Source organism: Protopterus annectens, chromosome 1.part2 (assembly GCF_019279795.1).
Source record: "Protopterus annectens isolate FY-2018-M chromosome 1.part2, PAN1.0, whole genome shotgun sequence".
Classification (NCBI taxonomy): domain Eukaryota; kingdom Metazoa; phylum Chordata; order Ceratodontiformes; family Protopteridae; genus Protopterus; species Protopterus annectens.
In genome coordinates, this window is record NC_056727.1 from 611,037,782 (window position 1) to 611,059,750 (window position 21,969).

Genomic DNA, 21,969 nt, shown 5'->3' on the forward strand with positions numbered 1-21,969 from the left:
GGGAAGTTATAGTACCATTCTACTTGGCCTTCATTAGACCTGTCACCGAATGCATTACCCTTTTGGCATGCATCTAATCATACACTTACAACAGGTGGAATACCCACAAAGGTCTTTCACCAGGAGAATTCAGGGTATGAATACCCTGTCCTACACTGATTGCCTAAAGGCTCTATCTCTGTATTCAGTCTTCTTCAGACTGCTATGATGAGATCTTTTCCTGGCTTACAGGGTTCCTAAGACCCAAGATAAAAAACAAACAAAGAAAACTAGAAATATATAAAACAACAAAAAGCCACTGTAGAACCAAGTTTATTCAAAAAGACTCTAGCGCTTCAGAAGACAACTGCCTGCAAGGAGTACAAACATTCAAATACTCAACATCTTATATACCAGTCATAAAACTTAATCCAATTAAAGAATTAAATAATTATATTAAAAATGTCTAATTGCATGCCACATTCGAACCACTGGGGGTCAGTGTATTATACTTCCAAATAAAAAGTTTCCTTATAAAGCAACCTTTTTTGATGTCAAAATACTCAACATTAGGGGCTACTTGTTCCAAGATTGTACCTTTTAAAGCTTCACGGTTGCTGTCATGACACAATTTGAAATGCATAGCCAAAGGACTATTTTCCTTAACATTTTTTATATCTCTCGCATGTTCTTGTAATCTGATTTTAAAGGGCCTTTTTCTTTCCCCTGTATAGAACAAGTTAGAAGGACATTTTAAGGCATACACAATACCTTCTGTATAGCAATATTATTTTCCACTTGGATTAAAAAGCACCATTTATTCTACTAAAACTATTCACAATATATTTACGAGAACAGCTTTCATATCTAAAGATACCCTTCACCAGTGTTTCCTTATACAAATTATCTTTTGATTTTATAAACTTGCTGTGTACAGCAATGTCCCAAATGCCTTTACCTCTTCTATATGAAAACGTAGGGGCAATACATAAGCTATTAACAAACTCTTTAAATTTGAGCAAAAAGTCCCCAAAATATTCAGTAATATTTACAATCTGATTACTAAAAGCATCAAAAGTAATTACTGCATAAACCTTTGTACATTCATACCCATCTCCATCCCCTTTGTTGTAACTAAACATCGCCATAACATAATTGTGGGTATAAATTCTAGATTTGATTTTCACTAGTGACTTCATAATAATATTTTTATCATAACCTCTGTTCAAAAACATGGATACTCTTTTACTAATTTCAATTTCAAAATCCTTGTTATCATTACACAATCTATATACACATAGCAATTCCCTATAGGGGCATGTTTCTAATTAATTGGGGGGGGGGGGTGACAACTTGAACCATGTAAAAAAAAAAAAAAAAAAAAAAAACGATTAATATTCTCAAATTTCAGATGGACCCTAGTCTTAATTTTTCCATCTAATCAGATGGAATCAGTTTGAATCCATCAGTTTGAATGTGGAATGCAACTGGAAAATTGTAATATAATTATTTAATTGGATTAGGTTTTATAGATGGTATACAAGATGTTGAGTTATTTGAATGTTTGTATTCCTTTGAGGGCAGTTGCTTGTCAAAGCACTAGAGTCTTTTTGAATAAACTCCATTCTATACCGCCTTCCTCAGACCCAACCCTGATGGCTCTTTTGCACCTACTGAAAAAATAGAACCTGAAACACTAGATCCAGGGATCTGAACTTTGTTTGTGACATAAACAGAACATGCTAGAGAGACAGATATGTGTCCCAAGGGATCCCTGCACTATGGAATGGGACTCCCATCAGTGTAAAACAGAGTTCATCCGTGACCCTATTCAAATGGAAACTAGACAAATGGATAGGAAATCGTAAATTTACGCTTGGTCTGACCCCCATGTCCCTTATGGACAAAGGCTGTCAATAAGAAAAGCATTGCCCTAATTAACTCCGAAACTACAAATCGTTAGTAACTTCCATATTAACCCCCCCCCAATATAGACACTCATGATACTTGGGACCCAAATGGTTTGGGGTGCATGGTCAGGCTTGTAAGGGTCATACCTCTCAACCTCTTACAGTGAGAAATCTGGACAAAGCCATATATAGAATTGGGACAAAGGTCAAAAAATAGGGACAATTTTCAAATATTGATCCTAAAAACTTAGAAAGTTGATAGACTAAATGGTTTTGCATTAGCATGAATTTTCTGAAGGGTATGAAGTCTGAAACTCAAATATCTGTCATTATTTTCTAACTTCAGTCTTCAATGATTTGCCACTAATTTGCCAGAAAACCACAAGTTATGAGAAATGGGCCAACAATATGAGGCAAAAATCTGGACATTCTGTGAAAATCTGTACAGTTGAGAGGTATTGTAAGGGCCCTAGTGGTTGTTAGCCTTAGTAACAACCTATGAACCTGAGCATAATTCTTTGTAGTGCATGGAGCTTTTTCCACTCCTTGTACCAGTTACAGAAAAAAGAAGTGCAGAAGCGCAAGCTGTTTTACCAGCTTTCAAAGTCTTTAAAAACTGATGAAGCACTTACCACTACCAAATAGACAGCAGGCAGAAACAAAGTGCCCTCTGAAGAACAAATTGCTTTAAATGCTATTAGACACTTCATTTTACCACTCATGTTTATAAGATTGGCAGAACAAAGTATCTAACAACTTTTGAAGTTATTTTATTTTATGTTCTTTGCAAGCTGGCACTCTCTGCTGTCAATCCCCATGTTGAGATCCAATCTTAATAGTAGTGAGTGGTGATTAAAAAGGCTTGTTACATACCTTTCTGACAGCTGAAAGGTGCTTAACAAGCCTGTCCTTTTCCTAATATCAGAACATAATTGCGGGTGGAGCTCCCTGCACTACAATGTACTTTTTGCTCTGGTTTTGTTAATATGACATCAAAAGTAAGACTCTGATCTAGCCATAGGCCAGTATATTAAACATGGGGTGCAATTTTGAGGTAGAGGCTAAAATTTGTTGTGATAGACAATGGGAGGATACAAGTTCAGGTCTTTGGTATGATTCACAAATCAAGATTTTTTTTCCTGTGATTGAGAATTCAACCACTGCAGGTTTGCTATTATGCTGTGGTGTTAAGGTTTAATACTAATGGTATATCTATGACTGATTCAGCATCTGGTGATCTGTAGATGACTATGTGACCTACATAAATAAACTGATTTTAGGATGATCCATGTGAAGGGCATAAGAAGAAAGTTAAGTCTCTTTGATTACAGTAATAAGATAATGTCAATAGTGAAGTAAAGGGGAACCTTCTTAGGGAGATTACACAGCAAACTTATGTTTGTTCAAGGGTAAGAACTGCATTTAAAATCACAGCAATGCAAAGTGTCAAACTTTAGAAGCAGGAACCCTCGAAAAATACAGGAGTGCAACTGGGTAATAAAGAGCAAGTCAGAGATCTAACAGAATTCATAAATGGTAAACAAAGCAGGAAGGTGATAGTAAAGGACAACTGAATATTAGGGTACACTGACAAGGATATGAGTAAGTGGAAAGGAATTTCATCCTCCCATTATCCTGTGAACTGCTGTGGCATCATGTGATTGATTTGTTCTGTTTTGGAGCCTGTACTTGAAGAGAGACATCAAGATGGCCAAATAGGCAAAAATGATTGCAACTAAAATGCTGGGATAAATGGAATGATACTAAGTGTAATAATCATGGAATACAGGAAAAATGGGGAACATGGTGCTGATGTTCATGGCAAACAAATGGAAAGATGGCTTTGGAGGAAAAGTTAAAAGGAAGGCTGGGGGAGTAAACAGTACCAGAGTATTGATAGTTCTTAAGGAATTTCAAGAAATACTGTTTCATGGAAAGACTGGTAAATATGTGGTGTACATTGCATTATGAAATGACGACCTGATGTTTGGTGGCAGATTCAAAATTACTTGGGACTGATATTTGGCATAACTCCAGAAAGTGTAGTTTATATGTATATAGTAGTAATGAAGCAGTTATAGTTTTAAGAGGGAGTTAATGGTATATTGTGGGTGTTGCATGCTTACCAAATATTCAGTAGTCTGACTAAAGCGTCTGATCAATGTGCATCCTATGTTTCAGCCCTGTTCTTCAGCTATAACTGACATTGTGCCCTACACCTGTACACACATATTACATGGTATCAAATACCAAGCTAAATTTGGCATCTAAAGATATTTCATCCTACTGCCCAGTGACTATAAAACTTCTGTAGCTGCAAGAAAGCAAAAAATGGCTTCCTCCATCTATGAGATATTACTACGGTATCACAGCCACATGCAACAGCAAGCTGTTTTGTTTTCCATATTTAAAGGTAAAACTCTTGAAGAAAGATTGTTTTTCACCTGTTCACATTCCTAATGTTGAAATGAATCTTACTGTAATATTTTGCAGTATCTTGTATTTTATTCTTGCATGCATTACTTTCATTCTTTAACATTTCTCTCAAAAGGCCATTGAACTGCCAGTCTCATTTTGGCACATATTATCATTACTCAAAAGAATGATGTCTCTGAAGCTGCATGTAACTTGACCAAGAATTAGAAAGAGTAGATTCAGAAATATGAGCTGCATTGCACTGCAAAATGGCTTCTAGTGTCAGTATCTGGACTTTTCAAACTAATTGGAAGTGATCACGCTCCTCTGTAACCAACAAGTGAAACTAAGGAAGGAAAAGCCAATTACGCTAATAGATCCTGGAAAATTCATCAATATGAAGTGGAATTCTTGTAAACCAATTATTTTCCAAAAGATTCTATCTAAAATATTAAAATAAAATGTGGGGCAATCTTTCTTATGAGACTTTTATCCACTAGGATCCACTGCATACTGATTAAGAATTTTGCAAGATCCACCACCTTAACTGGCTTTTCCTTCCTTAGTTTCAATGCAAATATAAATGAGTAGAATGCAGAAAAGGTCTAATGCACAACGTTCCTTCATGTTTTAGGCAAAGAAGCGTTAAATGTATTTAAAACTTTTGGCCTGAAGAGGGAGGAAAAAGAGAAGTCAGGTTAGCAGTACTGAGACACTGATTCCATGCATTTTCCCTGTCTAAGACATTTATTTTCACTAGAGCTCAACCGGCTCAGATATCAATAGATGCGTATGTGACTGAGCTTAAATAAAGAGTGAAATGTACATGATTCATTAATAAGACAATTGTGCATGGTATCAAACACCATTAAATCAGAGGCAGTTTATTAAGAGAATCAGAGCTGAAGTTTGATAAAGTACTAGATGTCTTTGTGGAAATTACTTTTTTACAGTTTTTTTTTTTTTTCAAATAATTTGTTATTTTCCAAATAATATAATGTTTAACAATACAATCATCAATAAACAAGTATAAACCTTTAAAAGTTTGACATAAAAGTTGTCAGTGAAAATAATGATAAGATGCAGGAAATAAGTGAGTACAGATGACCTCCTGGTTTAGGTGTTACCCAGAAATAAACACAGAATTTAGAAATAGAGCTGAAGAAACTGGGTGTGGTTATAGGCATAAGAAAGATGCCGTAGAGTGTTTTTAAAATCAGCCCAACTCCATGTACAAAAGTGTGAAAAAGGGGTTGTGGATGGATGGATGGATTAGGCTGTGAAGAGGTCACAAGTATTTTGCAAAGATGTGTAAGTCAAAATAAATCTGTTCAGCAAGAATTACTCACTGTTTACAAAAGATCAGATTAAAAGTGCAACCTTTAAGCATGAAACTGATATCTATAACTGGAGGCAGTGTAGGCTGCAGGCGGTACATAGATGGATGGAAATAACTTTAGTGTGAAGAAACGTGTGATTCAAGCCAGCTTACAAAGCCTCAAGAATGCTAGAACAAATTGAGGGACATGCAGGATGGTTGCAAGTTACCTGCAGTGGCACTGTGAGGATCATTTGGGGAAACCTGAGGCTGATGTCTCTTCAAATAAAAGGGGGCACTATGAGAGACACTTTAATAATGATGAACGAATACATTGCAGCCATTCTTGAAGGTAGCGGGGATGGAGACACAAATAAATGCTCATGTGAGACTGGGCGAAAGGTAGCCACAGCTTGGACTGCAGTGCTGGATGGCTGGAGATGGGAGAACATAAGGTATGGTTTTAGGAGGGTCTGGTGCAGGTATAAAGTGAAATCATGTCTTTGTAACAAAAGCAGATAAGAAGAGAAGAGTGGCAATGACTAGATATGAACATCAAGGTGTACTTTTGGTATTTAAGCTGCAAATTAAACAGGCTTGATAGACAAAAACATTTTTTCTGCATGAAATGTCATGTAATTATATAGAAATTAATTAGAATGACTGGAGAGTTACACTTTTTAAGACTTAGGTTCATAGGTTCATACTAGGTTATCTGCCCTGGGGCATTTATAAGCCTAACCCGATTGTGTTTGGCTTATGCCACCCCTTGATTTGAGTATACTGTGCCCTTTTTAAAGTTTAGTTTACTGTGCCTCTGTCTAATAGTGACACGGAAGTAATCCCCGGGACAAACCTACGATCCCCCATCCACTCATCAAGATTCTTCTTGAAGAGAGTCAGTGAGGTGCTCTGCCTAACATGAATTGGAATTCTATTCCAGAGCGAAGGGAGCCTCTGGGTTATGAATCTGTCCCTCCAGCATGTTCTATTTATTTCTGTGCTGAGGTTCAAGTCCCTCGAGCTCGTGCCTCTAAGGGATTTAGATTTACTGAGGTGGAGCATGTCCATTAATTCTGGGTTGGACATAGCTTTATATATCAGGCATAGATCGCCTCGAAGTAGGCGGTATGCAACTGAGTAGAGCTGGAGTTTTTTTAACCGAGCAGCATATGGCATCTGTTTGAGTCCCTTGATCCTCCTGATGAGGTACTTTTGGGGTCTTTCTAATTGCTGCAGGTGTTGGGTAAGGTACATCCCAAAAGGGGCATTGTATTCTATGATGGGCCTGATGAGGGATGAATAAAGGGGCACGATTTCCTCTCTTGATCTAGATGTGAAACCCTTCGTGATGAGGTGGGCTATGTAGAAGGTCTTTCTAACCACTTTGGCAATGTGGTTGTCAAAGGAGAGATTGCTATCAACTTGGGTCCCCAGATCCCTAATTACTTTCTCTGTACTTAATGGGTTACCACCTATGTGGTAATTTGTGGGCACATTGTTTTTGCCAAAGGGTATGACTATACACTTTTTGGCATTTAGCTTTAGACCATGGCTCTGGCACCAGTTATCTGTCTCTGCGAGACCTTTTTGAAGGATGTTTGTGTCAGCTGGAGAGTCGATTATGGCGTCCAGTTTGCAGTCATCTGCGAACTTGGTGAGCCATAGTCCTCCCACGTTGGCCTGTACCTCAGAAAAGTAAATACCGAACAAGAGAGGTCCCAGGACAGAACCTTGTGGGACGCCACTTGTGATTGGTTTCGAGTCTGACATGGCTCCAGCAACTCTGACTCTGTGGGTTCTGTCTTTGAGCCAGTTTGCGACCCATCTTGTGACATAGGGGTTTATATTTAGGCTGGATAGCTTATCTATGATGCCCGAGTGGGGTATTGTGTCAAATGCCTTTGCGAGGTCCAGATAGTCTGTGTGGACTACCTTCCCTTCATCTATGGCCTTGGTGACTGTTTCGAAGAAGTCGACCAGGTTCAAAAGGCAGGATCTGCCCTTGACGAAGCCAAATTGGGTAGGATCTACTGTCTGTAGGTCCCCAATGTCTTTGTTTATGAGTTCCATGATGATCCTCTCCATAGCCTTGCAGACTAGGCTAGTCAGGCTTATGGGGCAATAGTTTTCAGGGTCCGCAGAGGCGCCGCCTTTGTGGAGTGGGACCACTGTTGCTGTACGCCATTCTTTGGGCACATATCCTGTAGTGAGGATGAGATTGTACAGCAGTTTTACTTGAGGGATTAGTTCTTCTTGGAGTTCATGTAGGACGCAACCCGGGACGCCATCTGGTCCCATGGAAGCAGTGTTTTTTGCTGTGGAGAGGGCGGCCTTCACCTGAGCATCAGAGATGTTTGGGAGGCTGCACTCTGCCGGGATAGATACTTGCTCTTTTGGGGTGAGAGGGTGGAGAAGTTTGCACTGAACCTGTCTGCCAGGATATTGGCGATGTCTGTGGGTTCAGTGTATTTTTTGTCGCTTAGAATCAACTCAGAACAAGTCTGGGAGTTGCGGTTCCTAACATAACTGAAAAAAGCCTTATGATTGTCTTTAGTGTCCTGTGCAATTTTTCTCTCGAAGCTGGCCTTGGAGGATTTTATGAGGGATCGTAATTTTTTGCTAGTACTGATCAGAGATGCCTTCCCTTTTAGGGATTTTGCTCTATCATGTAGTAGCTTCCTCCTTCTGTTGTACAGTTTATTTATGGCTGGGGTCCACCAGACTGGACGCCTGCCTTTGGATGATTGGGTCTTGATTTTATTTGGGATAGCATGATCCATGCATTCCTGGAGATGTCTGTAGAATGCGTTTATATAGGATTCTGCAGTTTGGTCCGTAGTTTCCACTGGCCCTGGGGCCTTGAAGGATTCCACTTCGGTTTTGAGAAGTGTGAAGTTAGCTTTTGAGAAGTTTTTCACTGTGGTTTTCTTGGCTGGGGGTGGGGTCGGGATGTGGATATCCAGTGAAATTAATTTATGGTCTGATCTTACCAATGAGGGATATACTTCTGGTATGGAGCATAGAGTCCCCATGTTGGTAATGATCAGGTCTAGTATGTTTTCCCCTCTTGTGGGAGTGGTGACTAGTTGTTCCATAGCATTTAAGTTTATAAATTCCAGGAACCTTTGGGCTAAGGTGCTGGGGCTTGAGTAATGCTCCCAGTCTATGTTTGGGTAGTTGAAGTCGCCCAATATAATGGTGTTCGGAGATTTCTTCATGTTCTCCAATGTTTTCAGGAAAGCCGAGTGGGATTCCTGACTTTGAGAGGGTGGTCTGTAGGATGCTATAAACTGAAAAGCAGTCTTGCCCACTGTCAGTTGCACATGGATGGTATCCGATACTTCGTGCAATGCCACTAACCTGGAGGTGTGGATATCCTTGATAAATATGGAAACTCCCCCTCCTTTTGTGGTTCGGTCCGGGTTTTGGGGCCGAAAAGCATGATATGAGGTATAACCTGGTAATGCTGGGGTGCTCTCTAGAGCCTTGAACCAGGTTTCTGTCACTGCACTGATATCGATGTTCTCCATACTGAGGAGAGCTTTGAGTGCATGCATCTTGAGGTTAAGACTTCTGGCGTTTAGCAGCATTACCCTTAGTTTCTTGTTCCTTGTGCTGTCTATGGAGGTGGGTTTGACTTTTGAGCCTTGCCTAAAAAAGGCACTATGGGGGTGGCAAGAGCCTTTGCCAATATCCGAAAGCCCAGGGGTGACAGGTGCAAGCCGTCCCTAGCGAAGCAACGTGGGTTGTCGAGCATGTCATCCCAGGCTGACAGACACTGGATCCCCTTTGAATGACACCAAAATTTTAGCCAATTGTTAAAATCGATCATTTTGTCTTTATACTGTGGCATCATTCTAGGTGAGGGTAAGATGCTGCTCAAGGTCAGGGTCATACCGGCCTGGGCTACATGATCAGAAAGCTCCTCTATGTCTCTTTTCATATAGTCGAGGGAGGTACGTCTCAGGTCATTCACGCCAGCATATACAATGACTGAGTCATATTTGTATTTGCTTTGGAGTGACCTGAGTGCTTGCGTTATGTGGCAGATCCTAGCGCCCGACAGGCAGCTCACTGTGACCTTCTCTTTATTCAGCCTGGTGAGCGGGACGTCAGTGTGTTTGACAATAAAGTCACCTATTACAAGAGTATCAGGTGTGTTATTCAGCCTTAAGGGCTGTGACTGCTTGGCACACTGACTTTGTGTGCTATGTGTTGTAAGTGTTTTGTTTTGGGGTAGCGTTTGCTTGGATGTCTGCTTTTGAGGTCTCTGTTGCTTAGGTGGATTTTTATTTAGAGCCTCCGAGTATGTTTTTGTGTTTTTATGTGTTTGGTTTGCTGTTGTGGTGGGACTATGTGATACTGGAATTGTGTTGTGTAAGGTTACCTTCTCCTCCTGACTGGTTATACCAGTTTTGAGATGAGAGAGCTCAGCCTCCAGTTTGGCTATATGGTTGCATCATTCACATATATTTGAACCTGTTTGGAGGAGGAGAGGGTTGTCCATGTACATGAGACAGTTGTAACATTGCCTCAAAATTCCCAGATTCACCAGCTGGACTGGAGAGGAAACCATTGACTGATCTTTGGACATGCTAGAGTAATATAGGGAACTGAATTAAAATGGACCAATAGGGGACAAGGTAATCATAGAGAGTATAAGAGTAAGTAGTGCTTATGGTTTATTAGGGCTAACTTGTAAAATTACTTATTTGGACCAGTGAGAATATGGTGTTTAATTTGAGAGATAGAGCAGTTCTAAGGGAAAAAGTGAAGAGCAGACTTTGTGGAGCCAGGAATAGTTTAAACCCAATTAGGCGGCGCTGCCCGATGTTGCGCTATGCGCAAAAACGGGCAAAACCACGCAAAAGAGGGTTTTAAGAGAGGGAGATCAAGGAGTTAGGAATTGACCCAAAATGGCCAATAAAACTACAGTTTCAAGGCAGTAACCACTCCCACAGGGGCAGGCAGGCTGCTCAATGTTTATCACTGCCACTGATGAACACAGAGACTTCCCTTTAGTCCAAGCAAACAATGGCCTCCAAGAAACTTACAAACAGTTCAGAACAGCAAATCTGTAACTGAACTTTTTTAAATCTCAGAAAAGTGGGAAAAAAGCAAGATTTTTTAGTTTTTTTGTTTTTTAAGGAAAGCAGAGGTTCACAAGTATCAACAAGTTAGAACAGTGCAGTAAATGACCCCACACTTGAGTGCTAGGCCAGAGACAGATAAAATGCAAGTTTTAAGAAAAAAACGATTTTAAAAATAAGTGCAGGCAGGAAATTCAGTAATCAGCTCTAGGTTGTGTTCTAAATACAGTTGCCAACACAGAAATCAAGTTTAACAAGCCAGAAAATGCTCAAAAGTAGGCGGCAATGCAGAAAAACTTAACAAATAATCTGAAGCAAAATACTTAAAATCTCAAAAGTGGCTCCTTTCTTCTCTCAGCGTTTTCTCCTCTTGGTGGGTGCTTCACCAACAGCCAACAAGTCCAAAAAGACGCCAAAACCACGAGGCAATCGTGTTTTAAGAGAGGGAGATCAAGGAGTTAGGAATTGACCCAAAATGGCCAATAAAACTACAGTTTCAAGGCAGCAACCACTCCCACAGGGGCAGGCAGGCTGCTCAATGTTTATCACTGCCACTGATGAACACAGAGACTTCCCTTTAGCCCAAGCAAACAATGACCTCCAAGAAAACTTACAAACAGTTCAGAACAGCAAATCTGTAACTGAACTTTTTTAAATCTCAGAAAAGTGGGAAAAAAGCAAGTTTTTTTGTTTTTTTTAAGGAAAGCAGAGGTTCACAAGTATCAACAAGTTAGAACAGTGCAGTAAATGACCCCACACTTGAGTGCTAGGCCAGAGACAGATAAAATGCAAGTTTTAAGAAAAAAACGATTTTAAAAATAAGTGCAGGCAGGAAATTCAGTAATCAGCTCTAGGTTGTGTTCTAAATACAGTTACCAACACAGAAATCAAGTTTAACAAGCCAGAAAATGCTCAAAAGTAGGCGGCAATGCAGAAAAACTTAACAAATAATCTGAAGCAAAATACTTAAAATCTCAAAAGTGGCTCCTTTCTTCTCTCAGCGTTTTCTCCTCTTGGTGGGTGCTTCTTAACTGCTAAGAGTCACAATGGATCACACAACACTAGGTGACAGATTTACCTTGATAAATTCAAAGGATCGTAGGATCATAGGAGGTTACTAGGCTATCAACCCGGAGGTCATTTCAAGCCTTGTCATTTCATCCCACTGTAATACCACAGATACTCTAGTCAATACCCAGGATTGTATTTAGTAAAGTCTGCCCATATCCAGGATAGTTGTGGGTGCTATCCCCAGTAAGAATTTATGGTGCCCCATCCACTTGTCCAGGTTTCTTTTGATCAGTTCATAGATGTACTTTGCGTCACATGAATTGGCAGCCTATTCCAAAGATGCAGCAGTCACTGGGAGACAAATCTGTCCCTCCTGCATGTCCTGCTCAAGTTGCAGGGCATATTTAGGTCCCTGGAAATAGCTCTAGTCCCAATTGATTTATGGATGTGCAGCAAATTCATTAGGTTTGGGATGGAGATTGCGCTTTAAGCCAGGCATAAGTCTCCCCTGAGAAGTCTATACGATACTGATTATAGTGTCAGGACTTTAGTCAGTATGTGTAAGGCATGTGCTGGATTCCATTGATCTTTTTAATTAGAAACGTCTGAGGTCTCTCCGATTGCTGCAGGTGTTTTGTATGGTACACGCCAAAAGGGGCATTATACTCAATTATAGGCCTGATTAGTGACGAGTATAGAAGGCTTATAACCTCCTTTGCTCTAGAGGTGATGCCTTTGCTAATCAAGTATGCTATGTAGAAAGTCTTCCTTACTACAGTAGACACATAGGTTCGTAGGTTCATAGGTGTTTACAAGGCTAACGACCATAAGGCCTTTTTAAGCCTAGCTATGCATCTCAAATCTCTGACAAGTTTTGGTACCCTTGATATGGGCCTGGGAGATGAACCATTTACAAGTTACCTGTTTGCATTAGAGACATGGGTGCCAAACCAGAGATGAATTTCTGGTTTTCCCTCCAGTTGTCCATGCTGCACTTGAATTGGGTTAGGGAGGAACTCTGCTTCACATGGATGGGGAGCCTGTTCCATAGATGGGGTAGTCTCTGGGATACATACCTATCTCTGCACCAGGTCCTATTTATATCATAGGCAAGGTTTAAGTCTTTAGAATGGGTAATTCTGGTACTGTTTGTTTTGTGGATATGCAGGAGGTCCATCAGAGTGGGGTCTGATAATGCCCTATATGACAGGTATAGATTGCCCCTCAAAAGCCTGTAGGAGGCAGAATACAGGGATAGGGCCTTGAGGAGGTCTGCATAGGACATATTACTTATGCCCTGTATTCTTTTAGTGAGCAACTTCTGTGGACATTCCAGTTGTTGGATATGCCTGGTTAGGTGCATACCAAAGGGGGCATTGTACTCAATGATAGGTCTGATGAATACCAAATATAGTGGAACAATGACTTCCTTGGATTTAGATGCCATTCCTTTGTTTATAGGTTGGCAACATAGAATGATTTCCTCACCACTGTAGACACGTGATGACCAAAGGCTACATTACTATCTATGTGTGTCCCTAAGTCCCTGACTACTGGGCTATCTCTAAGGGGTGTGTTGTCAATATGATAGCTACCAAGGATGGATGACTTCCCAAAGGATACAGTTATGCATTTTTTGGCATTTAGTTTTAATCCATGGCTCTGACACCAGTTGTTTGTGTCAGCCCCTCCTGGAGAATATTTGTGTCAGTGTGAGATTGAATGAAAGCTACTAATTTACAATCATCTGCAAATTTAGTCAGCCAGAGACCACTGACATTGGCCTTGACTTATGAGAAGTAAATGCCAAAAAGGAGTGGTCCAAGGGCTGATCCCTGAGGGACTCCAATTATGACTGGCATCTTTGTAGAGGTGGACTCCCCAATTCTAACTTCCTGGGTCCTGTCTGTGAGCCAGTTGGCTATCCTCCTGGTGACATAAGGGTTTGTACCTAACCTCTTGAGTTTGTCAACAATGCCTGAGTGGGGTATTGTGTCAAATGCTTTGACCAGATCAAGGTAGGCAGTGTGAATGATTTTGCCCTCATCCATTGCTTTGGTGACTGGTGACCTTCTCAAAGATGTCAACCAGGTTGAGTAGCCTTGGTCTGCCCTTGACGAAACCAAACTGAGTTGAGTCCAGTTTCTGGAGGTTTACCATATCTGTATTGATCATCTCCAAGATAATTATTTCCGTGGCGTTACATATAAGACTAGTGAGACTTATGGGTCTGTAGTTTCCAGGGTCTGTAGATGGCCCACCTTTGAGGGATGACTGTTGCCTTTCTCCATTCGTGAGGTACGAAGCCTGTTTGGAGGCTACAGTTAAACAGTAATTCCACAGGCCCTGATAGGTCATATTTCATGCTATTTAGGAGGCATCCTGGGATATTGTCTGGGCCGATTAATGCAGTGTTCTTGGTCTTAGAGAGAGCATTAAGGACTTGTTACCTAGTGATAGTAGGGGGAGTAATATTTGATGATATTTCCTGAGGGAAGGTTGAGGGGGAGAGAGGTGTAAAGTTGTAGCCAAATTTATCAGCCAGGAGGTTTGCTATGTCTTCTGGCTCAGAATAGGTGGATCCATTTACAATGAGCTCTGCACACAATTGTGTATTGCCTTTAAGGTTGCAGACATAGCTAAAGAATGCTTTGTGGTTGTCCTTGGCCTGGGAGGCCAAACTTAACTCAAATTTGGCTTTGGTAGACTTTATTTGTCCTCTGAGATGTTTGTTTAGCTTGATGAGAGTGCTTTTATCCTGCAGGGTGCTGCATCTCCTAATTTTTGCCATGATTTCCTTCCTCCTGTTATACATTTGATTGATTTTGTAATTCCACCAGGGTGGCTTGTTTTTTCAGTTAGTTTTGTACTTCTTCCTGGTGGGTACTGTTCCCTCTATGCAGCTATTAACATGCTTGTACAGGGTTTCTGTGAACAGTTCTGCACAGGCAGAAGTGTTCTCAGGGTTTATGGGGGCTGGAAATTTTGCCAGGTTTTCACTTAATAGCAGGTGGTTAGCCTTAGAATAGTTCCTGAATATATCCGGTTTAGCTGGGGTCCAGGTTTTATTTTTTATTTCAAAGGAGACCATTTTCTGGTCTGACCTTACCAGGGAAGGCATTACAGTAGGGGGTGTGCAGCAGTCTCCCATGTTAGTGAGGGCCAGATCCAGTATGGTTGCACCCCTGGTTGATGTATTGACCATCTGGTCCAGGGAGTTTGTTTACAAAATCCAGGAATCTCTGTGCATGTACGTTTGATGTCATATAGGATTCCCAGTTAATAGTGAGTGGCCAAAGTTAAGATTGCAGTCTACTTGTGATCCCAGATCTCTTACCACTTCATAGGTACATAGGGTATTGTTGTTAATTTGATAGTGTGAAGAGACATTGTTTTTACTGAAGGGAATGATAATGCATTTCTTTGCATTTAGTTTGAGACTGTGACTAAGACACCAGTCGTTGGTCTGTGTAAGACCCTCCTGAAGTATACTGACATCATTTGGGGATTCAATAATTACACCCAGTTTGCATTCGTCCTCAAACTTGTTCGGCAACAGCCCTTTAGGTTTGGCCTGAACTTCTGAGAAGTATGTACCAAACAATAGGGGGCCCAGCACTGACCCTTTTGCACCCCACTGGTGACAGGTCTCCTGGCTGATGTGGAGTCACCCACTTTAATAATGTGTGATCGGTGTATGAGCAAGTTGGCAACCCATCTTCCAACAAAGGGGTTTACATTCAGTTTGCTAAGTTTATTGGTAATGCCTGAGTGTGGGATTGTGTCAAATTTCTTTGCCAAGTCAAGGTATGCTATGTGCACAGATTTGCCCTTGTCAATGGCCCTGGTCACATTTTCAAAGAAATCCACCAGGTTAACAGGCAGGATCTGCCCATGATGAAGCTGAATTGGGTTGGATCTAGGATCTGGAGGTCGCCTTTATTTTTATTTATGAGGTCCATGATGATATGTTCCATGGTTTTACAGATGAGGCTGGTCAGACTTATGAGTCTATAATTTCCAGGGTCTGTTGCTAAGCCACCTTTGTGGAGGAGAATAACTGTTGCTGTTCTCCATTCCACAGGAAAAAAAAAACTGTGGTTAGGCTATGATTGAATAAGGGTACTTAATGGTGATGCCAGTTCATGTTTTAGTTTGTTTAGAAGACAGCCCAGGACACTGTCTGGTCCCACAGAGGCTGTTTTTTTTTTTGCCTTAGACAAGGCTTTACTGGCCTGCTCTTTGGATATATAGGGCAGGGGATAAAGTTGGAGGCAAGGTTTGTGATAAGTTTGGAGGGTATGAGGGAGTGAAATTTTTGCCAAATCTGTCTGCTAGCAGGTTTGCTATCTCTGCAGGATTAGTGTGTGTGATACCGTTAGTCACTAATTTGGCACATGCTTGGGTCCTACCCTTTAGGCTATGTATGTTGCTGTAAAAGGGCTTATAGTTATCCTTGGCTGTGATTGCTAAGTTTTTCTTAAAGTTACCCTTAGAGGATTTGACATGTTGTCTTATTTACCTGTTGAGACTGAGGAGTGTGCTTTTCCATTGTTGGGGCCTCGCTTTAGTTTTCTGAGACAGCAACATTTTTGCATTTGTTGTAAAGTTTGTTGATGCTAGATGTCCAGCAGGGTGGCTTGCTTTTACTTGTGGCTCTGACTTTGATTCTGTCTGGAACAGCTGTGTGTATACACTTATACAAGTGATTGTACAGGGCTTTAATGTAAGCTTTGGTGTAGTTACTACTTCCAGCTGGGGTTGGAGCTTGGAATGCATTTATACCTTCCCCTAGGAGGGTATAGTTTGCTTTGGTGAAGTTTTTTAGTTTGACTTCACCCTTTATGAGTTCTGCTGTTAGTGCCAGTTCAAAGGCTACTGATTTGTTGTCAGATTTAATTAATGAGGGTCAGACAGTTGTAGTGGTTCATCTGTTTGACATGTTAGTGAGGACCAGATCTAGTATGTTTGTTCCTTTTATTGGGGTTTGAACAATTTGTTCCAGGGTATTTGAGTTAACAAAGTCAAGGAACTTTTGCACTAGTGAGTTAGGGCTAGAGTAGGTTTCCCAGCTGGTGGTGGGATAATTGAAATCCCTTACGACCAGAGTGTTTGGCAATATTTGGATTGACTCCAGTTTGGTCAAGTAGGCCGTGTGTGCATCATGATCTATAGAGGGGGTCTATAACTAGCTATGACTTGAATGGGGGTCTTACCCACAGTAATCTGAACTTGGAGTAACAGCATGGAGTTGTCCAGTCTAACTAGTCGGGAGGTGAATTTATCTGTAATATAGATAGAAACACCACCTCCTTTGGTTCTCACATATTCATTTTGCGGTCTGAAGGTGTGGAAGGCATTGTAGTCTTGCAAGGCTGGGGTACTCTCTGAGGCCCTAAACCAGGTTTCTGTGACTGCACAGACATCTACGTCCTCCAGTGATAGCAGTGCTTCCAGGGTGTGCCATTTTTGGTTTAAGCTCCTAGCATTTAGCATCATAACCCTTATTTTGTTATGGCTGGCAATTTTCACATCGGTAATTTTGTTTTTGAGACCTTGTCTAAAAAAGGCACTATGGGGGAGGCAAGAGCCTTTGCCAGTAGCTGAAAGCCTAGTGATACAAAACTGTCTCTAGCAAACCAGCAAGGTTTGTCGATCATGTCATCCCAGGCTGACAGAAACTAGATCCCCCTTGAATGACACCAAAAACTAAGCCAATTACTGAAATCGTTTTTTGTTTATACTGTGGCATCATTCTAGGTGCGGGTAATATGCTGCTCAAAGGTAGGGGCATACTGTTTGGGACACATACTCGGAGAACTCAATCATGTCTCTCTTCATATAGTCCAGTGAAGTACATCTCAGGTTTATTACTCCAACATGAGCTATGACAGAGTCATAATGGTACTTATTGTTGAGAGACCTGAGTGCATGCATGATCTGACGAATCCTGGCACTGGACAGGCAGCTGACCGTGACTTTCTCCTTATCTAAACTTGTGAGTGGGACATCCGTGTGTCCCACTGTGGAGTCTCCAGTGACAAGAACATTTGTTTTGTGAGTGTTACGCCTTAAGGGCTTGGTAGGTGAGACACTGGTGTTGCTATGTGTTTTGGGTGCTGTGGGAACTGTGTTAGTTGTAGCAGTCTTCTGTTTTGGAGGTCTCTGGTGTTTCAGTAAGCTTTTTGAGACAACCTCCATGTATGTTGATTTATGTGTTGGATGCGTACTATGTGTATGAGTAGTGGTGGGTGAGTTGACAACCTCTTCAGTGTTACTGTTTTGAGTGCGAGAGAGCATGGGTTCAAGATTCTTAGTATAGATGCATCTCTTGCACTCTGTACTAGAGTGAGTTATTAGTAGAGGGTTGTCAGTATACATCAGGCAGTTGCTACACTGCCTCAGGAGACCCAAGTCAACATGGCTGGCAGGAGAAACAAGGATAGTCCAACTGTTCATACTGTTAGGTTTGAGGAACTGCTATCACAAATAAAGTGCTTTCAGGACTGGTCTAGGAGGTGCTCTGTAGATGGGTATTTCTGATGGGGTTTTTGGCTGGTGGTTTAATAGGTCACAGCTCACTAACAATACTTCTTAGACCGGAGCTGTACTAAAGATGAGAACTACACTACTGTACTACAGGTATATCTAAGGGAAACATTGTCGAGATTATCTGTCCAGCTATGGTGCACATATGCGTGGCAGTGCTGCGTTTCTTGCAAACAAGCAGAAACCTTCTCAAATGCGGGGCTTAAATACCAGAAGCTAAAAACTTAAAAACTTTAAAAAACTCAAAAGAATATATGAGGGTGCTTACTCCAAGCCCTAGATCAATCACCCCTCACCAGACAGGTTCCAGTCAGCACACTTCTCTCAGAAGGGTGCAGAAGGGCCCCTTCCAATCAAAGATGTCTTGGAAAATGTGCTCAGAATACAACAGGCACTACAAACAGACCAAAATGCAGCAAACCTTTATCTGGACTATGCTGCAGCTACTAGCTACACTAATTTAGGTGGGAAACACTAAAAAATGTTTTGAACAGTAGAAAAACAGCAGTGAGACATTGCAGAAGAACAAGGCTACACTAAAGAGTGTTTTAAACACCAAACAAATCAGTTATTTAAAACACTGCTTGGTGGGAAAACAGAACAAATGGAACAGATGCTTTGCAAACAGGGAAAAGTAGCAACAGTTACAGTACTTTACAAACAATGAAAATAGCAAATAAAGCTTTGCAAACAGTGACAACATCAACAAAATACAATTTAACAGGCATAGTAAGGCAGACAAATGGAGTACAAACAGTGCAGTTTAGTTTACAGTATTAAAATACAGTATTAAATAAGCAAAACGTAATAAAACGTGCAATAAATAGTATAATCAAGCAAAAAACAGGCAACTTGTGGTTTTTGGGAAGTTCAGAAGCCTCTAGTTCTCTGGTATCTCAGCTCAGTGTTGTGGCTGGTAGCCCACCTCAGTTCAGTTTGGTTCAAACAAGCAGAAACCCGCTCAGATGTGGGGCTTAAATACCAGAAGCTAAAATTTTATACACATACACAACGCAAACCTGTCAGGATGTTCGAAATGGAGTGTAAAGGTGAAATAAAGAAACATAGAAAGAGTTATACTGTAAAAGGCACAAAATACATAATTTTCATTGTCATCTTACCTTTATACATGCTGCTTCTGCAGCCTGGATGGTGTGAAGAATAGTCTGCATTAGGTTTTGGGCATTTTTTACTAACACCTCATCTGCAGACCTGTCACATGGAGTAGATGCTTTTACACTAAGGAGCAAAATAAAAAAAAATGCTTATTTTGTACATGTATCATGGTATGCCAACCAAAAACAAAACAACCTACTGGTATCTTCAAACTCTTTGTGTTGCAAAAGTAAATACTGTTAGTCAAGTCTCAAGTAAAATATCTTGGTGGGTTGTATTTTTATTCATTTACATTTAAACAGTATGTCTTTCTTGCCCTTCTAAACAGTAATTGGGCTGATGCTGGTTTATTATGCCTGTACAACTGTGAATATTGAGGTCACTGTTTTTCTATGCCTGTGTTCTTGGGAATGTTATTTAATTCACTATGCAAATTCTATGCCATACTTGTACATGTGGCATTGCACTGATTAACTTTCTTTCTAGCTCTAGGAAGTAAAATATGTAATATTTACCTTATATACAGACTTTGTTATTTTACTTCACAGGGTTTATATTGCTGTGACCTGGTTTATGACTGAAAAATATTTTGTTAGTTCACTTACCTTCTAATAAACAATAAATTACAAATAATCACATGGTCAATTTTGTATCTATTTTTTATTAAGGGCCTTAGTGTGAGCCATAGGTGCCCTTCCAGTATGACATGCCCAAATGCGATTCGGGAACTTGTTAGCCTTTTTGAGGTCAGACCTTATTATTGGCTAATTTGCATGTTTCTTGAATCACAGGTCATATTGAGATGTGCAGATCATGGATGACATACAAACTGCGGTAGTACCTTGCTGCTTGTGTAGGCAGTGGAATCCCCCTCCAGTCACTCTCACATAGCCAGTGTGCTTCTCCCTACCCTCTTGAGATCACCCCCACCCCCATAATACTTTAGTGCCATTATGGCACTTTACAAGAGTCAGCCCTAGTGGTCTAGCATGTCCCACCAACCTCCAATCCCCATTATACTGTAGGTGCCTTTACAGCACTTTAAAGAGCTAGACTTGGTGGTGTAGTGGTTGCCCCCATCCTCAATCTCTGTAGTAATGTTATTGCCATCACAACAATGTATTCCCTGGTGGTTCACTGATTCCCACCCACCACTGATGCTAGCACTCCAGCAGGTGCCATTACGGCACCTAAGAGTGTGTCCAGTGCCACCTCCATCCTGCATTTCTGTACCTTAGGACACTCTTTCCTGGTATTCAGTGTATCAGTAGTGGTGCTGGTATGGCACTGTAAAGTGTATAGCCCCCACACCCCATGTCCCCATAGTAACATTGGTGCTGGTATGGCATTGCATGGTGCATATCCTCCCCTCTCATCCTCATAGTAAGGGTGGTGCCAGTATGGCACTTTATAATATTACTGTCCCTCATATCCAGTGTTTCTCCCCACCTCCTGATCCCCATTCTGATGCTGGTGCCATTATGGCACTTTTTCAGTAAGCCCTGGTGTGTAGTGGTTCCCCCTCACCATGTTCGTATTTGTGGTTGAACATGGCCTCTTGGCTGTGCTTGTTACTGTGATGTGGTGGGCATGGCTATGCTGATCTACACAGTTGAGTACTTTCTTGAATTTCTTGGCCATGTAGATGACTTCCTAGGGGCAGTTCCGGGGACAGAGCACATGGCTGATTAGCATATGCCTTTCTCCTAAAATGCCTTATTAGCATTATGCACAGCCACAAGGGAAGCTCTTTGTGGTGCTGCATGTCTTCTCTACTTGAGGACTATGCAGCACAATGTAAGAGTGCTTCATGAATACAAAAAACATACCCTGATGTGGACATGGCTATGTACATGTTGCAGTAGGTTTCTGTATCTGGCCCACAAACTTTGATGATAAGTAAGGACTACATGTTCACACTGTCTTTTAGTTTTCCTGCATTTTGTTTCACATTTTGCTCCTTGACAAACAGAAACTTACATTCTACTACCCTATAACTGATGTATGAGCTTCTAATGCATTCTTACCTTAACAGTACTCCTTGTTATCGAATTACTTTCACATCAAACCTATTCTCTTTGCTTATTGCACTCTCTCAACACAGCCTTTCTGGTATTGCCCTTAGCAGTCTTCATTCTTAAAACTGAGCTCTCCCTCTCTTGTGGTCTCTCTCTCTCTCTCTCACTAACTCTCTTTGTATTTTTTCCACTTCTGTTACTTGGAAGAATGATTTGGGTTTTCAGACTCCACTCTGCCAAATGAGCTCTTTTGACATAATCTTTCTTCATGGGTAGAACTATAAACTAGTACGAATACTCTCTTTCTAGATAGTTTCAAGTGCAAGTTATTCACCATTTTAATATTCTCTGCCCTGAATTGTTTCATTATGGGTATGCATATATGCCATGACAATATCTTCTTAAAGGAAAATGCCACCTGAATATCAAGTTTTTCTTCCCGAAAAGTGATTTTCCTTCCCTGTAATCCAGCACACTAAAACATCACATACAGAAAACACATAATTTAATTATTCCATTTTTTTATGCCTGAACTTATTTCTGTTTGCCTTTCTTTCCTG

At 40.9% G+C, this 21,969-nt stretch overlaps 1 protein-coding gene across 1 annotated transcript in view; it reads right to left on the reverse strand.

The window, feature by feature from the left end:
• Positions 1-21,969, reverse strand: part of LOC122792394 — a 431,766-nt gene that overhangs the window by 63,158 nt on the left and 346,639 nt on the right. Inside the window, exon 11 of the mRNA XM_044060182.1 lies at positions 19,397-19,514. Within this exon, the coding sequence (XP_043916117.1) occupies positions 19,397-19,514 (118 nt within the window). The remainder of the gene's footprint in view (positions 1-19,396; positions 19,515-21,969) is intronic.